Source organism: Mesoplodon densirostris, chromosome 20, assembly GCF_025265405.1.
Source record: "Mesoplodon densirostris isolate mMesDen1 chromosome 20, mMesDen1 primary haplotype, whole genome shotgun sequence".
NCBI classification, from domain to species: Eukaryota; Metazoa; Chordata; class Mammalia; order Artiodactyla; family Ziphiidae; genus Mesoplodon; species Mesoplodon densirostris.
The window spans coordinates 13,462,997-13,487,926 of NC_082680.1; the positions used below are offsets into that span (position 1 = coordinate 13,462,997).

The 24,930-nt window shown below is 42.8% G+C and overlaps 2 protein-coding genes across 5 annotated transcripts in view; one reads left to right on the forward strand and one right to left on the reverse strand.

Moving 5' to 3' along the window:
• SNX25 (sorting nexin 25) overlaps window positions 1-18,578 on the forward strand; it is a 121,938-nt gene extending 103,360 nt beyond the window's left edge. Inside the window, exons 10-17 of one of the 4 annotated variants that reach the window (XM_060085816.1) lie at window positions 924-968; window positions 3,474-3,587; window positions 7,570-7,734; window positions 9,528-9,645; window positions 13,311-13,377; window positions 16,142-16,323; window positions 16,815-16,915; window positions 17,408-18,578. In XM_060085816.1, coding sequence (XP_059941799.1) covers window positions 924-968; window positions 3,474-3,587; window positions 7,570-7,734; window positions 9,528-9,645; window positions 13,311-13,377; window positions 16,142-16,323; window positions 16,815-16,915; window positions 17,408-17,488 — 873 coding nt within the window. In that variant the 3' untranslated portion in view covers window positions 17,489-18,578. Of the gene's footprint in view, window positions 1-923; window positions 1,065-3,473; window positions 3,588-7,569; window positions 7,735-9,527; window positions 9,646-13,310; window positions 13,378-16,141; window positions 16,324-16,814; window positions 16,916-17,407 lie in introns of all 4 variants that reach the window. The other 3 variants (XM_060085815.1, XM_060085814.1, XM_060085813.1) reach the window with 3 other exon arrangements.
• A 2,330-nt stretch (window positions 18,579-20,908) lies between these two features.
• The window catches only part of LRP2BP (LRP2 binding protein), a 46,315-nt gene continuing 42,293 nt past the window's right edge, over window positions 20,909-24,930 (reverse strand). Inside the window, 1 exon segment of the mRNA XM_060086144.1 lies at window positions 20,909-20,974. Within this exon segment, the coding sequence (XP_059942127.1) occupies window positions 20,909-20,974 (66 nt within the window).

Sequence of the window (24,930 nt, forward strand, 5' to 3'; positions counted from 1 at the left end):
GTATTTTCTTTTTGTTTCTTTTCTTACCCATTTACATTAAGAGCAATGGTGGCTATTCTGAATTATGATAGGGTGTGTGTGTAAGTGTTTAAGAATTAAGTTGGGAGGTAGGGGAAATTAGGTCTCCCAATGTGAAATTTCTTGAAAATGGAAATCACAGTTTGTGGAATCCTGTATTAAACTGGGGAAACCCTCATCCTTCTCTGAGAGAGGTTTCGGTGTCTCACACCTGTTCGTTTCCTGTTAATTTGCTTTTTCAAGGAAACCCAGTTAGGATGTTAAGTCTGCTATGTTAGTTTTCTTTTGCTGCACAGCAAATTACCACACATTTCATGGCTCAAAACATCACCCATTTATTAGCTCACAGTTGTGTAGGTTGAAAGTCCAGCGCTGTCTGACTGTGTTCTCTGCATCGTAAGGCTGAAATCAGGTTGTTGGCCAGACTGAGTTCTTGTCTGGAGAATCTGGGGAAAATCCACTTCCAGGTCCATTCAGGTCATCGGCAGGATTCAGTTCCTGGTAGTTGTGGGACTGAGGACTCTGTTCTTTTGCCGTCAGCACGATGCCACTCTCAGTTCCTGGCAGCCCTCCCAGACCCTTTCCGCATGGCCCTCTCCATCTTTACAGTGGCACAACCTGTCAGACCTTTCTCGTGCTTCCTCTGATTCCTCTTCTGCTACTCGCCAGAGAAATCCCTCTGCTTTGAAAGGGCCCATATAGTTAGGATTAGGCCCTAGTTTAAGGTTGGTTGTCCATGTAACATACCCTAACTGCCAGAATAGAACCCATCATTTTCAAGTCCTGGGGACTATGTGGGGCATACATATCAGGGAGAGGGAGATCCTGGGGGACACTTAAATGTCTTGCCTACCATATCGCTCACCATGCTTTTCGTTGCTGTTGTGTTTGTCTGTTTTTCCAAGGTCACAGAAGAGAATGGTGAACAAATGCCCTGTTACTTTGTCATGGTAAGCTTACAAGAAGTTGGAGGAGTTGAAACTAAGAACTGGACAGTCCCCAGAAGGCTCAGTGAGTTTCAGAATTTACACCGGAAACTTAGTGAGGTATGCATTATTGTGAACACAGATTTAGAATAACTGAAGAAGAGAATTAAGAGCTCATTTCAATTTTTACACACAAAGAAACTGATTCATCTTTCTCCTTTGCTGTTGATACTGGCAAAGTGACATTTTCAGCTTGACGTTTAGGAATTAATTGAAGATCAGCCATCTAGTCTAGTCTAAATCCTTCAGAATAGGTCACTGTCTGACCTCCGTTGAACCCCCAGAACCCCCGAGCTGGAGGAGAGCTGGGGAGCATCGATGGCCAGTGGATTCAGAGCTGCCAGTTGTGACCCACTGGGGGTAGTGAGATCAGTTCTGGGTCGCAGCAGTAGAAAGAGGATAGAATATATTGCATTTCATCACATAAAGGAGTTGAATCAGTGGAGCGCGGTGGTTGAGAGCACAGACTGCAGCCAGGCTGCTCGAGTTTGGATCCAGTTTGGATCCTCGCTTCACTATTTACCAGCGCTGTGACCTGGACCTGTCACTCTGTCTCTTTATACCTCTCTTTATTAATATCTGTATTCTACTGATATTAATAGTGCCTTCCTTACCTATCTCACAGAGCTGTTGTAAGAATGAAGGGAATAAGTGTGTACAGAGCATTTAGAAGAATGTGCGGCACAGAGTAAACATGATTTGTTTTTATTAGTAGTAGTTACAGCAGCCGTAGTAATGAGCGTTGTTTCATGGTACTTTTGCTTCGGTTTTATGGGTGTGTATATTGCATATATGGATGTGTATATTGCACATATGGATATGTGTATTGCATGTATGGATGTGTATATGTTTGGGTGTGTGTATTGTTATGTCTAGGTGTGTGTATTATAAATATATGGATGCATGTATCTGCATGTGCATTGTGGGTTGCAATGTGGTGTGTATTTCCTACTGTGGATTTTAGTTTAAAATGTTTGAAAGCTACTAATCTAGGTCAATTCTTTTATTTGATAGATGAGGGAACGTGATCCCAGAGAGTTTAACTGACTCGTAGTAGGATGTGTATATAACGGCCAAACCAGGACTAGAATCCAGGTTGTCTTAGTTTCCATTCATGATTTTCCCATTTTTCTCAGGAGTTGCATCCTCTCTAACTCTCCATCTACTGGAGCTAATTGCCCTTTACCCCAGCAATTAAAGGGTTCTTCGGTTGTTTCTACCTTCATTTAAGTCCATTTTTCTCTTGCTCAGAATGAACTGATGCTGGTAAAACCCTAAGGTCACCTCTCAGACCCTTCTTTTGCAAAGGAAATATGTCTGTTTCCTTTCACCTTTTCTTCTAGGGTGATTTTTTAAAAACACTTTTAATCAGTAATATCTATCAAAAACAATTGCTCTGAAGCATTAGAGGAAACAAGCCTTATAAAATTTCACATCTGTCCTTTTGTCTCATTATCTTTCTTCCTCTGTGGCCTGATTCCTGGGTTCTTCTCTCACCTTTGGTATTTCCTATTGTGTGAGTTTTTTCTTTTCTTACTTACTTTCTTTTTTTTGGAGTTTTCATTCTTTGAAAGAACTCTTCCTGTTGACAGCTGTGATAGGTCCCTGTCGGGGCTGCTGTGACCCTGAAAACAGCAGGAGGGAAGGCCGCTGCACGCAGACTCTGTGCTCACTTACTTTTCAGCACCAGTGATCTAGTCAGCATATTCCAGTGGCCCCAGTGCCTTAGTGAAGAGGCAGCGTCTGGAGCATTTGGAAGCCACTGTCCTCCTGGCGTCTGAGGGGCAGATGCAGAGTCCTGCGGGCATTGCATGAGATCAGACTTTATGGTCAGATGGATGTGGGTTTCAGTCCTGATCCTCAATCGTCCCATATGTAAAATAGGGGTGACTCAGAGCTGTTACACACACCAAGCCTCTAGCACAGTGTCTGGCAGAATGCAGGATTTAATTCACAAAGGGAAGTTTATTATCTGTTAACATATTTTATTATTATTAATGTATTTACATTCTGCAGTTTGCCCTTGAAAGGCAGTAATAAAGCTACAGCCTGTTATTCTTTCTTTCCATCGCCTTCTTTTGTCAACCTTGATGACTTTTTACAGAGATGTTGTAAACAAAACACATTCTAAGAGAAAAGTTCTTGCTGGGAGACACGTGTCTGTACCCCACACACACACTGTGCTCCGTGCCTGTGGTGCAGACCCACCTTCCCAGCCCAGCTCCACAATTTCCAGCTTCCAGGCGTTTGTAAGTCCAGGGACGGGCGTTAGCTTTTTTCGTCACATGTCCTGTTCCTCTGGATTCCTTGAGCCTGGTTAGAACAGGTAGGTTTTCAAGGCCTTCAGTCTCAGAGGAACCTAGTATAGGAAGAGGATACTCGGTTTGTTCTTAGTAAAAATCTAAAATTTTTTAAAAGATTTAAATGTAATTTCAATATACTAACATTTAATTTTTTTTCCCCTCACAGTGTTTCCCTTCTTTAAAAAAAGTCCAGTTGCCTTCTCTTAGCAAGCTGCCTTTCAAATCTGTAGATCAAAAGTTTATGGAAAAGTCAAAGAATCAATTAAATAAGTTTTTACAGGTAAGCAAACTTTCTGGATATGGGAGGAAAATTAGTCATTTGGGGGTTTTGGGGGGTTGAACTGTCATCATTCTCAGAGTTTGCCTGTTTGCTTCCTGTTCTCACAGGTCAGGACAGATCCTCAAAATATCTTTGGTTTTGGGTTCTGGGGGGTATTTTTTTTTTGGTGATATATATATATATGTATATGTGTGTATATATATGTATACTCTACAGACAGAAAATGCAGATACCATGTGTACGGCTTTCTCCAGTTTCACAAACTGGACACACCCTGATTATTAGCACCTAGTCCCAGAGACAGAGTGTCACCAGTCCCGCCAGCGTCACCACAGGTAACCGTGGTCCCGACTCACGACCACGTGCTTACAGCTGGTTTTGAACTTCACGTGAGTGGAGTCACAGGGCGTGGACCCCCTTCACTCAGGATCGTGGGCCTGAGGTCCTCCCATAGGGCTGTTTCAGTTGCAGACCGTTCTTTGATTTCATTTTGGTTCTCGTTTTCATTGTTGAATGGGCTTCTCCTGGCGTGAACCTCCTGCAGTCTGTTCGTGCTCTTGTTGATGCGCATTGGGAGAGTTGCCAGGTGGAGGCTGTTAATAAGCTGCCAGTGCTTGTCTTTTGGTGAATAGCTGCCGGGGAATCCCCGGGCATTTGGGGTTTTCAGTTTTTCTGAGTGGTCGTGGCGGTTTGTACACTCTCACCAGCGGCATGCGGGCTTCTGTTCACTCCACACTGGACGGTTTCTTTTGTGAAGTTAAAGTTGTGTCTGCTCTTCTGTCGTGTTGCCTGTCTTTTCCGTATCACTTTGCAGGAGTTTCGTGTGTGTTTTGGATGTGCATCTCTTGTCAGAGCATATGTGCTGTGGCTATCTTCTTTCTGTGGGTTGCCTTTTCGGTTTCTTAATGAGCATAAGTTCTCAATTTTAATTTAGTCCAGTTTATCCATTTTTTTTCCCTTTTGTGGTGAATGCCTTTTGTGCTCGTGGAGAAATCCTTGCCTGCTGCAAGGTTCTAAAGACAGTCTCCTTACTTCCTCTAAACGCAGAACTGGTTTCTTTCACTCTATCCGTAGAGCGTAAGACCGGACCAAGGTATACTGTCTCCAGTAGCAAACCACTATTTATTTTTTCCTTAGCTGGGGCCTCTGTATTCAGGGTATAGTTAAGTTGCTCACACCATGGCCCCCAAAGCCCGTATAGTTCTCTGGGGGGCATGGACCTTTGCCTTGTGAAACACTTTTTGCCAATGCAATAGTAGCTAGAAATCCTGAGACTTAATAATGGATGTTGCCAAATTCTTAGTAAAGGTTATGTTATATTCAGTTGGATCAGGGTGTGAATCATAGTTAAAGTAGGTACATTTTAGCTAGAGTTCCCTTGCAAGTGTTTCTAACTATTTTTCTCTCATATATTCATCTCTCTCTAAGTATATATGTATTGTTTATAAATATATAAGTGTGTGTGTGTATGTATATATATGTATATGTATATATTTCCCTCAGGAAATAAAATAATTGCACCTGTGAAAAACGTTCCGAGTTTAATTATGGCAGAACTGGGATAGAGAATCATTAACGTTTAAATGCTGTTACAGGAGGGAATTTAAAACTGAAATATTACCATCGTTGCTGATTCAGAACATCTAGGAAATATTAAACCCACTCAGGCATTGTACCTGATTAAATTGTTCAGATGAACTAAAGGTCTTGTTTGTGAAACGAATATGTATTATTCAAAATCCAAGCTTGTGAAGCCCCACGTGTGTAGCTCTGGGATCTTCCAGCTGATGCTTCCGTTTCCTTCCAGCCTCTGCTGCTGGGGGAGGGAGGGTCTCAGGTTGTCCGGCGCTTCCAGCCCTTCAGCTGCCTTTCCAGTTGTGCTGCAGAGACCGGGGTTCCCCCTGCACTTTTGGGGATGCGGGGAGGGGTCACTTGTGCCCCTGTTGGGTTGCTGGTGATGGAAATGGGTTAGTGATTCCTGCCCTGGTGCCAAGAGAAGCATGTGCTCTGCGCTGCCAGTAGGTGGCGTGGGCGAGGCTGGGGGTGGGGCCCATCTGCCTGAAGAGGTGGAAGGGGCATCTCCAGGGGCCATTTGTCTTTTGATCAAGAGGACCGTAAGTCAGAAAGTAATGGTTTAAATTGCTTTTCATGTCCTCAAAGACTTTATGTGAAAGTGCTCACTATTGAATAACTTTAGGTAGATTACACAGCAGACTGAAGTTTCTAAATATCATCCCACCAGCTGCAGACAGGAAAAGCAAGATGCAAAAGGTTTAGTCTGAAAGGCAGATATTAGGTCCACAGGACCTTCCAGAAAAGAGGATTCCATTGAGTGTATGTTTGTGTGAGTGTTTATATGTGACACACGGTTCCCTTCGAGGTGTACTGATAACAGATGAGAATCCAGCCAGTCGTCCCTCAGACACAGGCAGCTTCTGGGTGTGCACGTGCTGTTCGCTCTTCCTGGAATGTCTTACTCTCCTCACCTAACACTGACTAGTCCTCTTAGAGGCTCCACCTGTGTAGAGCAACGTGCTCTGAGCCTTCGGGGGGAAGGAGTGGGGATTAGGATTATATTCTCAGCTTAAAGATGTGATAAAATCCCAGTTATACCTTGGCCCGTAGACATAATCTTTGAGAACATTTCTAACTTCTCCTACACGTTCACTTTGGTGATTTTCCTTCATGATAGAGTCTAACTTAGTCCACAGACTTGTCATCCTTCATGACTTCCTTAGTTATGTTGATTGCATTATTTGAGACTTTCCGTTGGTTATCATTTGCTACTATTTGACAAGAGTGCTGGAGTGGAGATGAGCTAAAGGAAGTCCAGGTGGAGGGAGACCGTCTCACTCCTAATCCACCCTCACGTGCAGCTGAGCATTTAATGTTCTACAAAAGGAATAAAGGCTCAGGGCCCTGCCCCGGAAGGCAGTAGTGACCCCAGCTGCCTGTCCCCTAAATCTCCTTGCTCACGTCTGAGGCAGAACCTCCATCTTCAGGCCAGTCTTCCGCAGGACACAGGAAGCTGACAACCACTGGAATGCGGGGGGTGGGGGTGCCCCGGGACCCCCGTCCCCAGTGTGGCACTATTGGGCACTCTCGGAGGTGCTTTTCTAGGGAGGGTCACAGGGTTTGTCAGATTTCAAGCTTCGTCTGAACAAATATAACGTGAACATCATGGACCAGCTCCTCTGGGACCAGAATGTAACCTGCTCTCCCAGCAGAGAGGGTTCTGCCATCAGAACCCCAGTGTTCCAGCCCCCCAGGGGGGTTACATCATCCATGGGGCAGGATTTCTCATTGGTTCATTTATTCCTAAACCCTGTATCTGTGGGTACCAGACACTTACACATGCTTGTGGTCACACTGTTCATGTGCCTGTCTCACCGGTAGCACCTGCTTTGTACGTAAACTTGATGCATGTTCTCCTGTCCTTTCTCCTAAGGCCAGAGAAGTACAGAGAACTTGAGCAAATTTCCAGTTTATGGGCCAATAAAAACAGTTATAAAATTATGTAAACATACGCTGCCTGTGGAAGGTGGAGCACAGGGACAGAAAACTACTGCCTGGCAGGCAGTTACCACCATGTGACAACCCAGAGCTCTTTTTTCAGCTGATGTACAAAGTCCACACGTAGCCATGAAGGGGTTGGGTGGGACCCTTGTGTGGTGTGTGAAAAACACCCATGACTTTCCAAGGCGGCAGCTCCTGGGCCTGCGGGCGGTTTGCACGGTGAGACTTCACGTCGCCCTGAGCACGATCAGGGCGCTCTAGTTAACCCACAGAGTGCTGTTTGCCATCAAGCTCGGTGAGAACTCGTCTAATGTATTTCATTTCAGGAGGAGAGGGAAGTGGTTTTAGGTTCAGAATTGCGATGAAAGTCAATTTCCCGGGACAGCCGACTCCTTGCCTTCACTCCTGGTGGCTCCCAGCTCACAGACGAACCACGCAGGAGGAATTAATCCTCTTTCTCCCACAGAATCTGCTTTCAGATGAAAGACTGTGTCAGAGTGAAGCACTTTATGCCTTTTTGAGCCCTTCTCCTGACTACCTCAAGGTCATTGACGTGCAGGGGAAAAAATCCACTTTTTCATTATCCTCATTTCTGGAAAGACTCCCTCGCGACTTCTTCTCCCATCAGGAGGTGAGCCGTCTGAAGGTTGTATGTTTTTGAAGCATATTTAAGCAAACGTCTTCTGGAAGGCTGTTTGATGTGGCAGGTATTTGTGGAAGGCCTGCTACACGTGGGGAGAAAGCAAATACCTTGAGTCACCGTTGCTGTCGTATTTGGGGACAGGGTTGATTACAAGGTAGGTGAGGGGCATGTGGATGGCGGTTCTGTGGGAGGCCCTGTACGGAAGGCGGCCTGGCCGGTGCCCGGGACGGGGGCGGGCACTGCGGAGGGGTTGGAGCTAACGTTGAGGTTCGGGAGAGGAGGGTGTGTGTGGGGAACAGTCAGCAGGCCTCTGGGCCGGGGGAGGGCTTCGGGAGCGCGCGCTGGAGGAAGTGAGGCCAAGGGTAGGAGGAGGGTCAAGGCCTCGACGCCGCGCTGAGGAGTTTAGGTTTTATCTCAGGGAATGGAAAGCCGTGTCAGGTCCTGGAGCAAGATGCACCTCGCAGTGATGCGGTGGGTGAAGGAGTGAATAGAGACAGGCTGCAGACATCTGCCATCTCATACCTGGCCCTCGGGCTTCCCTCCGGGGGCTCCTTACTTGGCTGAGGCCTGCGGCTCTCCAACGCGTTGCCCGAGACCATCTCCGAAGTGTGGCGTCTCCTTAGTTCAATGCCAGACGCCACCGCCTCTTCACCAGAATTGGTTTAATGAGCTTGGACAGAAGGAAGTAACCATGGAAAGGCGCGTCTGCGTTACCGCGTCCTGAGCTGGAGCGGAGCCCGCGACCCACAGGGGGTCCTCCTGCCTTCCCGCCTCCCTCCTGGGCGTCTCCCCGCCTCTTCCCCGCACGCCACACGTGTCTCGTCTGGCCGCACTTGGCCTCTCCCCTCCGTCACCTCCCGTGTATCCCTGCACCTCTTGGAATTCACCCTGTGGCCCAGTCACTCCAGGAAACTGCTCTCGGAAGGAGGAAGGCCAGTGGCCGAGCAGCAGCCTCCTCCGGCCTCTGCGGCCTCTGATGCTGCTGGACTGGCAGTGAAGCCGTGAAGTTGGGGTACCCCTCCGGCCTCTGTGACTTCTCAGCCCCCTGCTCTGCTCGTCACGCCCCCACAGCCCTGTCGTCAGGCCGCTGCTCGTTCCCGCAGCTTCAGCTGCCCCCCCCGCACACATCTGAATGAACTTCCTCAGCTGTCCTTCCACTGCCTCGTGCCTGCACCCCTGTTACAGCCCTTCACCCTGCTTGGAGAAACAGCCACGTGTATACTGGCCGCCTCCCCGCAGAGCTAAGGGCCTCTCAAAGTCGGGATCCACGTCACACTCGTTGGCACTAGCCTGGTGCCTGGCATAAATGAGTTTTCAACCGAAATTTGCTGATATGCAGATCAAGAAGTGAGACTAGCTGAAGTACAGAATAAAAGCTTGAATCAGAGCTCTAAAAATAACTAAATTACTTTATATTATACATGTCTTTAAAAAAACAGTGAATTTAAAATATTTCAAGTTAAAAAGCCTTCCTTTAAAAACTCAAAATGGTTAGAAAGCTGTTTTGTTATCTCCAAATTCACTCCTCATTAATACAGTGACAGAGGCTTTTCAGAATTATTTTAGACCCTGAATAAGGCTTTAGGATCAAGCTATGCCCTGAGTTTAGATACACTTTGGCCTCTTTGTGAAAATGCATAGGTTTCTGCATGTAGGGAAGTTGAAGGATTGTGTGAGGTTGAACTATAAGTGCATCGTTCAGAATTGACACAGGGAGAAGGAGAATGTACCACCTTCCTTGGATGAGTGACCTGCTTCCCGTGACTTTACTGTTCCCCCAGGAGGAGACAGAGGAGGACAGTGACCTGTCAGATTATGGTGATGACGTGGATGGAAGGAAAGACTCCTTGGCTGAACCGTGTTTCATGCTGATTGGGGAGATTTTTGAACTTCGAGGAAGTAAGCTGCTTTATTACTATTCAGTGGTGTTTGCTGGTTAAATGGTTACACACACACACACACACACACACTCTCTCTCTCTCTCTCTCTCTCTCTCTCTCTCTCTCTCTCTCTCTCCCTTTGTTCCTGAATCAGACATGTATTTATATTCATTCAGCAAATACAGGCCAACCAGATACCAAGGCAGGATCTGAGGACACAACCTTAGGACAGATATCCCTGTACTCATGGAACTTAGGGTCCTGCTTTACCCTGTACCATGTTCCTCGGTATACAGAAAGCTGGACTGCTTTGAATTTCTTTTTATGTGACTTCGCATAGTCTCATTGCTTCATCACCAAAAGGTAGACAAAAATTAATTTTGCATAGCAGAGGAAGAGCCCTGTTGTTAGAGGTGGGTGTGTGGCCAGGGACACAGGGCTGCCCAAGCCTGCTCTCAGCCTCCCTTCCTCCCTAGAGGACTGGTCATCCGTGGAGGCGTGGGGGAATTTCGTCCCCAGGGGACACTGGCATGTCTGGAAACATTTTTGGTTGTCACAGCTCGTGGGAGGGTGCCACTGGCATCTTGTGGGTGGAGGCCAGGGGTGCTGCTCAGCATCCTCCAGTGCACAGGACAGCCCCACAGCAAAGAGTTACCCTGTCCCAAATGACAGCAGTGCCAAGTTGAGAAATCCTACCCCAGTAGTTCCCGAGGGAGATGTACTTAGAAGAAACAAGAGCAAAAAGAGGGTCAAAATACTCTTTTGTTGAGACCTGCACAAGTGCCTCTCCCGAAGCAGTACCGGGGTGAAGGGTCAAACGGTACTTCTTGGCTTTAGTCTTGAGTCCTGAATAGGACTCTCTGCCCACCCTCACCTTCCACAGTCCCCAACCTGTAAATCACGACGCCAGCACACTCGGTCACACCTGGAGCCTCGAGTCCTAGCTAGAGATGTGCCGGGTGCCTAACGGCACAGCTGAGCGCCTAGCAGAGCAAGCGCACGAGAGGAGCAGGGTTTCGCGAGGCACAGCGATGGTCCAGCTGGTAGCACGTTGCTCGGAGAACGTCCTGGGCTCTGCCCACTTGGATGAGCATCTTCTCCCTTGGGGCAAAGAAGGTGGGCTGGGAGTTGGTCCTGTACAGGAAGCCAGCTGTGCATTGCTTCTTATTTATATATCCCTGAACATGTCGCTTAAAGAATTCTTTGCAGATGAAGAAACTTCAAGTGCTGTTATAGGCTTGAGCGTGTCTTTTATGTCTTTTAATCCTCGGAATCTTTACAACGATTGATCCATAGTAGGTGATCAATGAAAATGCTTGGATGGATGGATGGATGGATGGATGGATGAATGAATAGGCAAGAAAAGTTTCAGTGCTGGGATTGTTTTGGTCATTGAACTTTTTCTTCCTCTAAGCCAAATCTTAAAATAATCAGCAAATACTTTGGGAGCTTATGTTTCAGATATAGCTCCATAGGGGAAACAAAAATATCTCAGAGGTAGATTCTTCCTTCAGTGAATTTACAACATAATGGTTTCAGAAATGTAATTCACATTAAGCAATAGACACAAATTCTAAACTCCAGGCAGAGATTTATATATAAGCATGTTCATTTGAGCATAATTACAGTAAGGAACATTGGAACTAAGCTAAATTCAGAAATGGGTGATAAATTAAGAAATATCCACATGATGGAATATTGTCCAAGTATTAAGGATCCTTTCAGATGAAAAAGCTATAGCTGGTCCGTATTTTCGACACTTTACGATGTGTGCTGACGTTTAACTTGGTTCAGTACAGGCAGGACAAAGCAGCTCTCCCCCGACCCCGGAGGCTGGCTTCTCCTCAGTGAAGTCTCCCATTAAATCATGACCCCTCCCCGTCTCCCACAGAGTCGATAAGAATGAGGAAGCCCCGTCTTGGCCTTCGGTCAGCGTGTTCTCTGCGACACAAAGAGACCGAGAAGCCTGGTGGACGTGTCAGAGGCAGGCAGGGCAGGAGCAGGGCTCCAAGTTCTCTCTGTGGTGTGCATTTCCTACCTCACGTGCCTGCTCAGAATATTTGGTTTTGCTAGTGACTTTCCAGAGGGGAATAAACAGAACATCACTGACAATGGGATGTGATCTATTTGCCATCAGCAAAGTCCCAGGGTTGCTGCAGCTGCCTACATGGCTTTGAACGAATGAGTCCTTGGAAAGAATAATGGGGCTATTCTGTGTTGGAGCGGGGACTAGGGAAGGGTAGGAAAATGTCGTAGAGTTAGGGGCATCAGTGATGGGAGAGAATCTGTAGCAGAGCCGTTTTGGGTTCCTGCTCTAGTTCAGTTTATGAAAATGGAGCTACCTGTCTGCTGCCTGAGAAAGGTGGAGCGAAGTTCTCATCCCTGCCAGACACACCCCTCCCAGCCGGAGCGCCAGCCTCAGATGGGCACGCCTGCAGTGCGCTCTGAATTCCATCAAACACTTAGGGCACTTTTGAGGCGTGGTCCTGACTCCAGGACTTGACGCTCACTTGAAGGATTACCACCACTGCACCTGGACACTTAGATCCATTTTTAAAGTTAGAAGTGACTTGAGAATGGGTTAAAGTCTAGTACCAAGTCTGTATTAACTGTTGATTTCTGCTTGTGTGCCTTCCCTTGTACAGAGGTGTTTGTGAATTTACTCCTTTTTTTTTTTTTTTTTTTTTTTTTGGTGCAGGAGCTCTGAATTCTTGGCCCCATCATAGCCAAGTCATGTATCACTAGCTAAACATTGCAGTGGATGGAAGTGAATATATAAACGGAATATTTGGTTTTGATTCCAATTTGCAGACCAAACATATCCTCACAGCATTTCTTTGCCTTCTTTTGGTTTATATTCATATTCTACACTTATAACAACGTGTCTCCTAATCTAATGCCAACAGTAAAAGTTTAGATATGTAGGACCCTTCACAAAACTCTTTCACACAAAGTATTGCCATGACTCTCCAGCAAAATGAAAGTACATGCTAACACTGTCCTTTTCCAGATGAGGACACTGAGGCTCAGAGAAGGTGATGGTGGCCGCCTGCTCCAGGCGGTGGCGCAGGAGCAGTGAGTCCATGGCTCACTCGGAATCCTGGGGCTTCCTAGTTCCCCTTTCTTCCCCCACGGGCATAAAATATATAAAAATGCATGATCTACAAACTACTGTTCAAAAGGGAGCAGTTAGACCCATCAATTTGTTAATATTTCAAAATATTTGTGAACATCTGACTACAGATGCTTCTCGTTCAGAGCCGTGTATTAGAACATTGGGTTCAGCAAGCCAGGCACAGATCTAAAAGGAATTGCACTGTCTGCTAGTGGAAAACAGACGTCAGTAGCCCGGGGACACGTGAAGTGAAGTTTTAGTTCCACTTGGTAGCTCAGCTGTTGTTAGGCATATAAGCTGTTAAGTCTTAAGTCTTCTTACATGAAAAGCTGTAAGAAGTCTTAAGTTTCCTGTCATCAGTTGCTAAGTAGAAAATGAAAGCTTATTCATTAGTGTATACCTGGGCAGGTTTGCTAACCTAGACCCAAATTCTGTGGATATCAAAGCCCCTGACTTAGTGTCCAGACTTGGATTGAGTGACGTGGTTAAGATTTATGCTTTGTGCTGCTATGAAAATGTCACGATTGTGGTAGCCTGTGGTAATGCTTTTCCTCTGATTTATATTTTAGTGTTTAAATGGGTGAGAAGAACATTAATTGCTCTCGTTCAGGTCACTTTCGGAAGAACCATCAACAAGTGAGTTGCACGAAACTAATGTTTGAATTCATGACCTAGCCTTTGCCTTAATAGTCCAATTACATCCCCAACTCAAGGTTTTTTCCTTTCTCTTACTTTTTATTTCTGATATGATTCTAAGATTGGATAGGGAAGCAGATTTCTACAAGACTCTCTCCCCGAGAATGTGTGGTGCACCAGATAACAGAAGCTTGGGCTGGCTCTGGCAGGCTGGTTGACGAGGGTCAGAAGATTGTTCTGGAAAGTTCTCTGTTGACCATGATGACTGGTTTTAATACCTTGGGTACAGCATTTTTATGTCACATGATGGGGATCAGTTTAAGGCTTAGACTCTGAGCCAAAATGAAAGTAGGATGAGCATCGCACGGCAGGTATTTATTTGAAGGGAAATGCAAACCATATATTTTTTTAGAGTTGGGGTGATACTAAAATAGTAATTCCTCTTGTTAGTTGATAGCTAAGTATCCATGAGGGGTGTGTGTACCCTATAACACTATTACAAGCCATATGTGTATTCTGAATTGTATCACGTTACCCATATCCCTAAGGGTTATACTCTATGCCCAGTACCCAATGCTTACGAGGCTGTAGCATTATGACTTCCCCACACAAAAACTGGGAGTCAACTGGTAGAACTAAGGGGGAAAAAATCAGTTATTTTTGTACAGCAAAATACGTTTTAAGATGAAATTGTCAGATTTTTCCAAGTGAAAGATTAATTTAGTTGTCAGATGTATGTATGAAGTTAACATTATAGTTTTATCACATAAATCTTATAAATTTTTGGGGGAAGCATAATGAAGATCATATTATATTTTTATTCAGTTGCAAATCGAATATATTTTCCTTGTGGTCATAAACCAAGATTTACTTCTGTTTATTTCTAAGATTTTTTTAAAAAATGGTGTTAGTGGCTTGTTTAGTTGACTTTTAGTATCGTGGGCTTTTAAGCAGAAAAATGCCCTGTTTAACTTACAGTTTCAGTCTGAGGCAAACCTCTTAACCTTAGTACTGACAGGCCTTGGATAAAGAAGTTTTCAAAATGGCCCTATTTTTCTCAGAACTCCAGACTTGCTCATTTATTTTCTTTTTCAGTTTCAGAAAATTATGCATACATTCCCTGCTCCTATGTATGATATTGGCTCTTAATTTTAAGATGAGCAGCTGTGGTTTGAGAGTGGTGAATACATTAGGTGGTTCTTTACATGGGGCTGGGGGAGGGGAACCATGTAGGGAATTTTCAGTCTGTGGGTTTCAGTGGGCTTTTTATCAGGTAGAGAAATTACGGAGCACCCGGCCCTGTGCTGTTTTGCCTCAGGCAGATGAGGACACATCATAAAATTAAGTAGCGGCACAATACGTGCCTCTCGCCTTGTACCAACTGTAATTTCACATCCCAGAATTGCTGCAAAAGCTTCCTCCAGTTTTGGCTAATACGAAGTCAGACCTAAATTGATAGAAAATGCTTAGGTGATGGCCTTTGGTAAGTCACTCACCTAATTTTAAGTTGCAAACTGAAATTTTCCTTCTTCATTTCTTCACACAGTGCTGGTGAGTAACCCAAAGACTACAGGCAAAACAAGCTGTGTTTTTATGTAGATTTTACTTAGGCAGGCAGGTCAGCAGGTTCTCAAAGCCAAAGTCCCATTGAATTAATAAAATTTTATTTGATCTAGATATGAATTGCACAGTTCTAAGCAGTATTGGGAAGTATCTTAGGAGACATGCAGTTACAAACAGGATTACCATGGTTCTGACTCACAGTGGAATTTAGACTTCATTGGTGACTAGTTACTGTGTGCAAAGTGCTGGGCTTGAAACATCTATTTCAGATACTATTTCTGAAAACCTCACATTGTCCCTTTAAAAATCTGGTTGGGAAGTCAGATTCTTAAAGGGCTTTTTGATTTATTATTCGTGAATTAAGTTTGAAACTTCAGGTCTTTCTTGCACTAATAGTCCAAGGTGATTCTGCTCCCATGTTCTGCAGAGAGACTTCCCCTCCCAACCTCAGCACTGCTCCTGGCTCTGTGAGCTGTACTGCTCTCTGCAGCAGTCCTGTGGTTGGCTGGAATTTGATGAAGTAGGGTTTATGGAAGACCTGGGTAACCAGATAAAAGCCACTTATTTATAACCGTGCAGGTCAAGATCTGCCCGATTTTCACTCCTGTGGGAAGGTGACGTGGCTGGATAGCAGTGTATCTTTTCAAAGTCCCCCCCTTTGTGGTGAAAGGGGGGTATCTTTTCCCCCTTTGCCTCATGAGCATGTGAGACGTTTCCCGGGTCGGACAACTCTGCCCAGCGTCCTCTGCCGTGGCCGCCCCAAGGGACAACTAGTGAAGAAGCTTGGTTCTCCCCAGGACTACCAGAGCTCAGGGAGCTCTTCACAGCCTTTAAAACGGATGGATGCTTTCAGTTTATACCACTTCATGGAGGAATTAGTATGTTAAGTACCGTGCACAGTTAAGAGTAGTTGCAAGCTTCAAACAAATCAATCTCCTCTCAGTTCTTGCTTTTCCAGGTTGAAAGACACCACGCGGCAAACATTTAAAGAATTCAGTACCAGTGAAAATGTGAGCTCCAGGAATGAATGGCTATCAGTGTTATCAAAATTTAAAAAAACTTTCCGAGTCAGAGTTTAAAAATCCAATTCCTAGTTTATTCATCAAACGCTTATCTTAACCTACCCATTGATAAATGCCTTGTGAGAATAGAGAATAAGATTTTTTAAAACCTCACCCGAGAAATATTTTGCTCTTGAAAGACAACTCCGGGACGCGGTGGACTGGGCACTCAGCGAGCAGATGGTGGTCTACTACATCGGCGCTCTCCGGGATGCTTTGTGGCCCGGTGGGAATTTGGCACCTCCGAACACAATCCCAAGTGAAGAACAAAGCCAGGAAACAAAGCGGAGAGCACAGCAGAAGCTGCTTGAAAACATTCCAGGTGAGGCCTGGGCTCTGACCCTGAAAGTCAGATGAAAAGGGAGTGTTGATGGCCCTTCTCCTTTTTCACTTAGGAAACATTATTTACAGTGAAAAAAGTGATCATACTTTTTCCTTTTAAATCATGTCTTGTCCCTTGCTAAAAAATTAGGCTGAGAATCCCAATAAGAACAGTACTGGTTATAATTTAACTAGAAAAATGTTTTAGAACAGATAATAAAATTTTATGCTTTAAAAACCTTGTTAAAGTACCCTATTTTGAGAGCTCAGTTTTTAATTGGGGATCCACATATTAAAATTATAGTTTGTATAAATGCCTTATATTGAAAAATTCTGAGTTTTCTCCTTAAATTGGAAAGAGCTGATCACTCCTGTTCCTCGCGTCTCTGTGCCTTTATGTGCTGTGTGTGCATATGTCGTGGCCCCTCACTGAAGGTCCGAGCAGGGTGCACTGTATCAATAGCAGTGTGGAATATAAACTTAATTTTTCAGATATGCTTCAGAGCCTTGTTGGACAGCAAAATGCCCGTCATGGTATAATAAAAATATTCAACGCACTGCAAGAAAAGAGAGCCAATAAGCATCTGTTATATGTGAGTAACTTAAAGCCTCCCAGAGGATTCAGTTTCTTCAGTTCTACACTTCTGTTCATATACGGGGGTAGATTTTAACTCTCTATACGCTTAATCATTCTTATTGCTTGTAACTCTGAACCCATTCTCTCTGCTTCATTTTTGTTCAATTTGGTTAAAAGAAAATACTCCCCTGTGGGTGCGGCATCCCCCTCCTCGCCTGCTGGTTGTTTCTCTCAACTTGTGCTGTAACATTTCTGCCTGAGTGCTTGGCTTTCTTATTTCAGCAAAGCAAACTGTTTCCCAGTAGTCTGATAATACTGTTGATGGTTAACGGACCGTGAAATACGTCAATCCGATGCTAAATGGAGTTTATAGAATACTAATTCCTTTTGAGAGTAACTTGTTCACTGAGCATCATCTCAGACTTAAAGTTAGACTTTTGTCTTAGATGTAGCTAGTTGAGTAAACCCTTAGAGAAAAAGACATTTTTTTCTTTCTTTCTTGGTTCAGGTGCTGATGGAACTGCTGCTAATTGAATTGTGTCCTGAGCTGAGAACTCATTTAGATGAACTTAAAGCTTGTCAGGTTTGAGACTACACAAATAAACCACCAGAGAAATGTCTGTAATAATAGACATGAAACATTTTCCTCTTTTCCACAGAGGGCTTGACTGAGAACCATACCGATCTTTTAGTTACCTCCCTCTAGTTTTATGTGAATTAAGCAGAACTGGGGGGAAAACTTGATACTGTATATTAGGCAACAGAAAAAAACACTTGTTAATTATTTTTATTTTAATATAAATCCTTTAAAGGTCAACATACTACTGATTGAAATATAAGTGTTAATACGTGATAAGAACCTAGGAAATATTTTAAATATTTATGAAATTTTGTTTTAAAAAAGTTTGTTTTAAGTGAAGAATTATGAACGTTGTACAGTTAATTTCCTCACTGAGGATTCTGAACATTCCTATATTCATGTGTATTGAATATTGTTGTGCAATGCTTTGTGTGAAGTTATTGTGAAAATTTTATTGTCTTTATTTTTACCAAAGACTTCCCATAGTTTGAAGCATCTGAAGCAATAAAATATAAAAATGAATCATAGCGCTCTGATGTTTAAGATGCTTACATCTCAAAAAATGTTGAAACACTTAAGGTAGTTCAGATACTTATCAAGTGCCTTTTCTGTAGAAAACATTGCACATGTAAGTACTTCCGTAAGGAAGTATAAAGTTTGTTGCCTTTCTCCAGACACAGAATGAATGTGAAAAATATGATTTTTAGCGTGAATGAGAAGAGCCAGAATTGGTGCTTGAAGTGCTGTATTAGGGAGGTGGGCTGGATGGGCCGGAATGAGATGGGAAAACAGAGAGGAGGGAAGTTACTTCAGGCTGTTCAGGACTTGATTGTGTCATCAACTCTTGGGGACTAGTAGGGGCATCAGGCGAAATCCAGGGTACAGATGTTGCTTTGTTTTTAGTAGTGGGACCATGGACAAGTCACTTAATTTTCCTGGGTTTTACCATTTATTATGCAGTGATAATGAAACACTTTCCCCTTTCTAACCCCCAGGAATACTGAAAGCAAACCAATTAAGCAGAAATTCAGTTTGAAATCCATGAAAGAAACATACTATGTATATATATGTTAAAGTGGTATTAATTATATCATTGTTAGATCATACCTGCTGAGTTCCTGATATGCCAAGTTCTTGATATGACACATAAGTGCTGAAAGACAAATGATTAAAAATTAGTAAAGCAAATTTTATCTTTGATATTCTTTTAGGTACAGCTCTTTGATCCTTATTTCAAACCAAGATATTTGATACTTTTGAAAAAACTCAAAGTTGGCTATTTATATGAATAAGAATTATCCTACATAGGGATGTAGAAAAGACATTCAGAGAAGAGAAGCAGTGTGAAGTCACCAAGCCCCAGGAACTCATAGCAGTTACTAAAAGTGACCATCTTCTGCATAATTAAACCATGGCTGTTAGGACTCCTCAATCCTTAAGAAGTCGTCTTACTTTTTCATAAATTATCAACTATAAGGACTCTTACAGAAGTTTTGATTTTTTTTTTTGAAAAAAATTAATGACCTTGAAGCTTCACCTCACTTAAAGGGTGACTCCAATCACAGGTCAAGGTGTGCACCATGGTTGGGAGTAGTGGTATTTTGCAGGGGCTCACCTGTGCCAAGTATGCCAGCTTTATGGTAACTAGAGTAAACTTAAATTTTAAATTCTGTGTTGGGTTCACTTAGGACATTTAAGCACAGCATATTACCAAATATGACATGTCAAATTCCTACCTTTAGGATTTCTCAAACCGTGTTTTAATGGCAGTTAAAGTGGCCTTCACTTTGGGGATGTAGAGCGAGCTATGAAAAGTGCTATTACAGTCCCCATACACTGCCTTATTACATTTCTATTTTAAGATTCTTAAAGGCTTAAGGAACTGGATTGAGTGTGGAGAAGAGAATACCGTTGGGAATTTGGATCTTCAAACCACTGAAGGAATGTTCTGTGGATGGTATTAACAAGAGCAAAAGCAAGTGGGCTTGTATTGTAGAACTATTTATGTTAGGTTTTATGAAATCTTTTAATGGGCTAGAGACATGGAAATGTTGTTACTGGGGAAGAAGAAGAGTCTTCAGCAGAGATTTTAAAAGCAAAGGACTGGGTTTCAGGGATGATTTAAGTTTCTACTCTAAGATTTAAAGAAGTATATGGCCTATGTTTGTCTTTAGATACAGGGAAGAAATTTCAACAAAGTGAAGTTCAAATAATATAGACAAACCAGAACATAAAACAAGAGCAAGTAGTTTTGTGCCATATAATACTTCTTTAATGACAGGCACCTACATATTAATTGCATTTTCCCAGTGCTAAGACTAGATCTGGTAAATCACTTTGGAAAGGATGGTTGTGATTTTTAAAATAAAGCCATAACATTTACAAAGAAGGTGTTGTTCAGGTATCTTAAACATTATTTTTAATATTTGTTTTCACAGATGTATATTTCTTTAGAATCTTTTGCATATGGATTCTATTTTTACTGTCAGATTTTGCCTCTGTAGATGTAATTGATAAGGAAAGCCACTTGCTAATTTAACAGTTTAGTTATAGTTATATTGGTAGATGATTTGAAATTTTATCTTGTTTTGAAATACACTGAGGGTTTTTAAAACGTAGAAAAAGACCTGAAGCACAGAGAAACATCTTGTTTCAATTGATTACCAGGAACATAGCAGTTTTACTCATTAAGATGTTTAGGGGAAGATATGGAAAGGCAAGATTGTAAGCAATTTCTTAAACCCACTTATTTTGAAATTTAGATTTTTAATTTTCAATTTGGAATTTTCTATTTTAGAAGTCTTCGATGACTGAAATAAAATTAAAAGTTATTCAAAATTCACAACACTAAGGATTAAAGAAATTTAAAGAATTAAACTTCAGATTTTTTTTAAATAAGTTTGTAGCATTTATACTTCTGAAGTTATTAAAGCTAAGATTATACTAAGTCTCTCAGGACACTATTTAAGAAAGGAAAAAAATACTGGCTTTATGGAATGGTTTTCAATATTTGACATGGTCTTGGTCAGTTTCTAGCCTAAGAGCTGGATCTTTGAAGACTCTTCCTGCAGTTCAATCCTGTAGCTACGTTTCAAGTTGCAACATTTTACAAATTCAAGAGGGGTGGGATAGTGGGGTGGGATAGGGAGGGTGGGAGGGAGACGCAAGAGGGAGGAGATATGGGGATATATGTATATGTATAGGTGACTGACTTTGTTATACAGCAGAAACTAATACACCATTGTAAAGCAATTATATTCCAATAAAGATGTTAAAAAAAAATAAAAAGAATGAAGGTAACCTGTCATCAGTAAAATACCCAGGATAATGTAATGTGGGAGACAGAAAACAAACATAGCTATTATAAAAATTATAAAAATACATACATTCTAAGTTGTTAGAATCGATGATCTTGAAATACATTGTAGTCTAAATTCTTTGACGAATAAGTAAAGTGTGAAATTCATCTGCCAATAAAGGATTCAGACGACAAGCCTTAAAAATCAAAGAAAAAGTTATTTAGACATATTTTGAATTGTTGGATCTTTTGTTTTTAAGAAATAGAGTGGGGCTTCCCTGGAGGCGCAGTGGTTGAGAGTCCGCCTGCCGATGCAGGGGATGCGGGTTCGTGCCCCAGTCCGGGAAGATCCCACATGCCACGGAGCGGCTGGGCCCGCGCGTCCGGAGCCTGTGCTCTGCAACGGGAGAGGCCACAACAGACAGTCAAGGCCCTCATACCGCAAAAAAAAAATAAAAAAATAAATAGAGTGCAATGATTTAAGGGAATTTCGTAGTTAGTGATACATTTCTATTATGATTTCTTAATTAGGGAGATTCAAGTTAACCTATGCAAAGTATTAATAGATCATAACTAAAAATAACCATGCTATTATCCTTTGGGAGAGAAAATTCTCAGTGCCAAAAATAATGGATTTACACATTGATAGTATTCTAAGTTATGAATTATCAAAATAAGTAAAATAGAAAGCATTAACATTTGGCCTCAAACCTGTTATGTGAATAGCAGCATGTATAATTGTTTAAACATACGATTTTGTTATGCCTAAATTAGCAATAAGGTGCATAATTTCATAGTATGTCAGGAATTTGAAAGACAGAAGTTACCTCTTCCAGACCTTACTCCATGCAGAAATTGTCCCTTTTAGTACCCATGACAGTTGGTTACCAGATATTTGCTTCGTTGCTTCTAGTGGCAAGAAGTCAGCACCTTGGCTTCTGTACATGGCCCCCCAAGCTGAGGTGTTGGCACAGCCATTTCACACTAGGTTCAAGGCCTCTACATGTGGCACCCTCTGAGCTAGTCAAACTAGACTAAGCACAAAAGGAAAAAGAATGGGACTTACACCATTGGTTCTCCTGGTTCTCAGGCCTTCAGACTCAGACTGGAACTAAACCACCAGCTTTTCTGAGTCTCCCGGCTTGCAGATGACAGACGGTCTTAGCAGTCTCCATAATCATGTACAAATTAGTATATATAGGGGATGAGGATAAGATGGCAGCCTAGAAGGACCTGAGCTCACCTCCTCTCACAAAAACACCAAACTCACAATTAACTGCTGAACAAGCATTGACAAAAGACTAGAAGCCACCAAAAAAGATACTCTTCTTCGAAAAACAAGCCACAACAAAATGGTAGGAGGGTTGCATTCATGATACAATCAAATCCCATATCCACTGGGTAGGTGACCCACAAACTGGAAAATAATTATATTGTGAGGTTCTCCCATAGGAGTGAGAGTTCTGAGCCCCCATGTCAGGCTCCAGTGGTCTGGCATCGGGAGGAGGAACCACCAGAGCATTTGGCTTTGAAGGCCAGTGGGACTTGATTGCAGGAGCTCCAGAGGACTGGGGGAAACAGACACCACTCTTGGAGGGTGCACACAAGGTCTCATGTGCACCAGGACCCAGGGGAAAAAGGAGTGACTTAATAGAAGCCTAGGCCAGACTTACCTGCTCGTCTTGGAGGGTCTCCTGGGGGAGGTGGAGGGCAGCTGTGGCTCACTGTGGGGACAAGGACACTGGTGGCAGAGGTACTGGGGAGTACTCATCAGCGTGAGGTGTCCTGGAGGCTGCCATTGCAATGCCAAGACCTGGCCCCACCCAAGAGCCCAAGGCTCCAGTGCTGGGAAGCCTCAGGCCAAACTACCAACAGGGCAGGAGCACAGCCCCACCCATCAGCAGGCAGGTTGCTTAAAGTCTTCCTGAGCCCACAGCTGCCTCAATACACCCCTGCCCATCAAAGGAACAAGACCCAGCTCCACCCACCACTGAGGAGGCATCAGTCCCTCCCACCAGGAAGCCTGCACAAGCCTGTTAGATCAGTGTCACTCACCAGGGGGGCAGACACTACAAGCATGAGGAGCTACAATCCTGTAGCCTGCGGGACGGCAAACACAGAAAGTTAGATAAAATGAGACGGCACAGGAATATGTTCCAGAGGAAGGAACAAGATAAAACCCCAGAAGAACTAAGTAAAGTGGAGATAGGCAATCTACCTGAAAAAGAATTCAGAGTAATGAAGTAAAGATGATCCAAGGTCTCAGAAAAAGAATGGAGGCACAGACCAAGTAGCTAAAAGAAATGTTTAACAAAGAGCTAGAAGATTTAAAGAACAAACAGTTGGACAATATAATAACTGAAATGAAAAATACACTAGAAGGAATAGCAGAATAACTGAGGCAGAAGAACAGGTAAGTGAGCTGGAAGACAGAGTGGTGGAAATCACTGCCCCAGAACAGAATGAAGAAAAAAGAATGAAAAGAAAGCAGGACAGTCTAAGAGACCTCTGGGACAACATTAAGTACACCAACATTTGCATTATAGGGGCCGCAGAAGGATAAGAGAGAGAGAAAGGGCCTGAGAAAATATTTGAAGAGATAATAGCTGAAAACTTCCCTAACATGGGAAAGGAAACAGTCACCCAAGTCCAGGAAGTGCAGAGAGTCCCATACAGGATAAACCCAAGGAGGAAAATGCTGAGGCACATTAATCAAATTGACAAAAGGTAAAGACAAAATATTAAAAGCAACAAGGGAAAAGCAACAAATAACATACAAGGGAATCCCTATACAGTTATCAGCTGATTTTTTAGCAGAAACTGCAGGCCAGGAGGGAGTGGCACAATATATTTAAAGCGATGAAAGGGAAAAACCTACAACCAAGAATACCCAGCAATGCTCTTGTTCAGATTTGGAGAAATCAAAAGCTTTACAGACAAGCAAAAGCTAAGAGAATTTAGCACCACCAAACCAGCTTTACAGCAAATGCTCCAGGAACTTCTCAAGGTGGAAAAGAAAAGCCCACGACTAGAAGCAAGAAAATTACAAATGGGAAAGCTCACCAGTTAAGGCAAACATACAGTAAACATAGGAAATCATCCACACACAAATATATCGAAACCAGCAATCATGAGGAGAGTACAAATGCAGGATATTGGAAATGCATTTGAAATTAAGAGACCAGCAACTTAAAACAATCTTGTATATATATAGCCTGCTATATCAAAACCTCATGGTAACTGCAAACCAAAAATGTACAATAGATAAACATGCAAAAAAGAAAAAAATCCAAATACAACACTAAAGTAGTCATCAAATCACAAGAGAAGGGAACAAAAGAGGAAGGGAAGAAAAAAGACCTACAGAAACAAATCCAAAACAATTAACAAAATGGCAATAAGAACATACATATCGGTCATTACCTTAAATGTAAATGGATTAAATGCTCCAACCAAAAGACACAGACTGGCTGAATGGATACAAAAACAAGACCCATATATATGCTCTCTACAAGAGACCCACTTCAGCCTAGGGACACATACAGACTGAAAGTGAGGGGATGGAAAAAGATATTCCATGCAAATGGAAATCAAAAGAAAGCTGTAGTAGCAATTCTCATCTCAGACAAAATCGATTTTAAATAAAGACTGTTACAAGAGACAAAGAAGGACACTACATAATGATCAAGGGATCAATCCAAGAAGACATAAAAATTATATACGCACCCAACATAGGAGCACTTCAATATGTAAGGCAACTGCTAACAGCCATAAAAGGAGAAATTGACAGTAACAGTAATACTGGGAGACTTTAACATGCCACTTACCTCAATGGGCAGATCATCCAGACAGAAAATCAGTAAGGAAACACAGTCTTTAAATGATGCATTAGACCAGATGAACTTAGTTGATATTTACAGAACAATCCATCTGAAAGCAGCAGAAGCCATGTTCTTTTCAAGTGCACATGGAAAATTATCCAGGATAGATCACATGCTGAGCCATAAAGCGAGCCTCAGTAAATTTAAGAAAATTGAAATCATATCAAGCATCTTTTCTGACCACAATGCTATGAGATTAGAAATCAACTACAAGAATTAAACTGTAAAAAGCACAAACACGTGGAGGCTAAACAATATGCTACTAAACAACC